At 66.1% G+C, this 871-nt stretch overlaps 1 protein-coding gene across 4 annotated transcripts in view; it reads right to left on the reverse strand.

Moving 5' to 3' along the window:
• Nucleotides 1-752, reverse strand: part of INTS6 (integrator complex subunit 6) — a 111,187-nt gene extending 110,435 nt beyond the window's left edge. For 3 of the 4 annotated variants that reach the window (XM_014548293.1, XM_014548291.1, XM_005876934.2), the window contains exon 1: nt 30-752. In XM_014548293.1, the coding sequence (XP_014403779.1) occupies nt 30-140 (111 nt within the window). In that variant the 5' untranslated portion in view covers nt 141-752. The remainder of the gene's footprint in view (nt 1-29) is intronic. The other variant, XM_014548292.1, reaches the window with a different exon arrangement.
• Between the last annotated feature and the right edge of the window lie 119 nt (nt 753-871).

Below are 871 nucleotides of genomic sequence, written 5' to 3' on the forward strand. Positions count from 1 at the left end.
GTCGACGCCCGGGCTCGGTCAGTCGGTACCTTCATGAAGGTCTCTACCGCGCCTTTGGCCGTGTCCAGGTAGGTGGTGCCCAGATGGCTGCGCTGGTTCATAGAGGCAGACGTGTCTATCAGGAACAGTAAGATGGGCATAGTGCTGGCCGGGGACACCGGGGCCCGCGGTGGTAGAGAAAGAGGAGATGGTAGAGGTGGAGGCGCCGGTGGCGGCGGCGGCGACCGCCGCTACGCGGGGCGGGGGAGCGCGGCCCCCGGGAGGAAAACACCGTCTGGGTCTTTCCTCCGGCTGCGGGGAGTTTCTCCCCCGGTAGTTGAGAGGAAACTCCCAGACCCAGTCCTCCCCGTCGTACCCCCGTCTCCGCCTCCTCCTGCCTGCCTGCCCGCTGGGGCGGGAGCCGGCCGTCTGTCTGTCCGTCCGTCCCCCCGCCTCGGGGGTCCCGTCCCCGTTCCCGGCCCCTGTGTGTGTCCCAGCGGGAGACGAGCCTGGCTCCCCACCCCACCCCCAATGCAGGGAGTGGGGACCTGGGAGCTGGCGAAGAGGGGAGTGGGCTGAAAGGAGATTGGCCCTGGGGCTGTTGGGAGAAGTTTCAGGGACTCCCTCCGCACCCCGGCGGTGTCACCACTTTCTCAGCCCCTCTCGCTACTGAAGCGCTTTTCTCTCGCACACTCCGGTTTTAACTCGGGCTGGGGCTGCAGAGCCACCGCCCCCTGACACGTCTTCGCGCCACGTGACGCACCGCTCGGCTATTCTATTGGCTAGTGCTTAGCCCCTCATTAGCATATTCAAACAGCTCAGGGACAGGCGAAGCTTGTAGGCCGGCTTCGGGAACTGTTATTGAGCACGCGTGAAGGCGGGGCGTCGGGTG

This window comes from Myotis brandtii, unplaced genomic scaffold (assembly GCF_000412655.1).
Source record: "Myotis brandtii unplaced genomic scaffold, ASM41265v1 scaffold500, whole genome shotgun sequence".
NCBI classification, from domain to species: domain Eukaryota; kingdom Metazoa; phylum Chordata; class Mammalia; order Chiroptera; family Vespertilionidae; genus Myotis; species Myotis brandtii.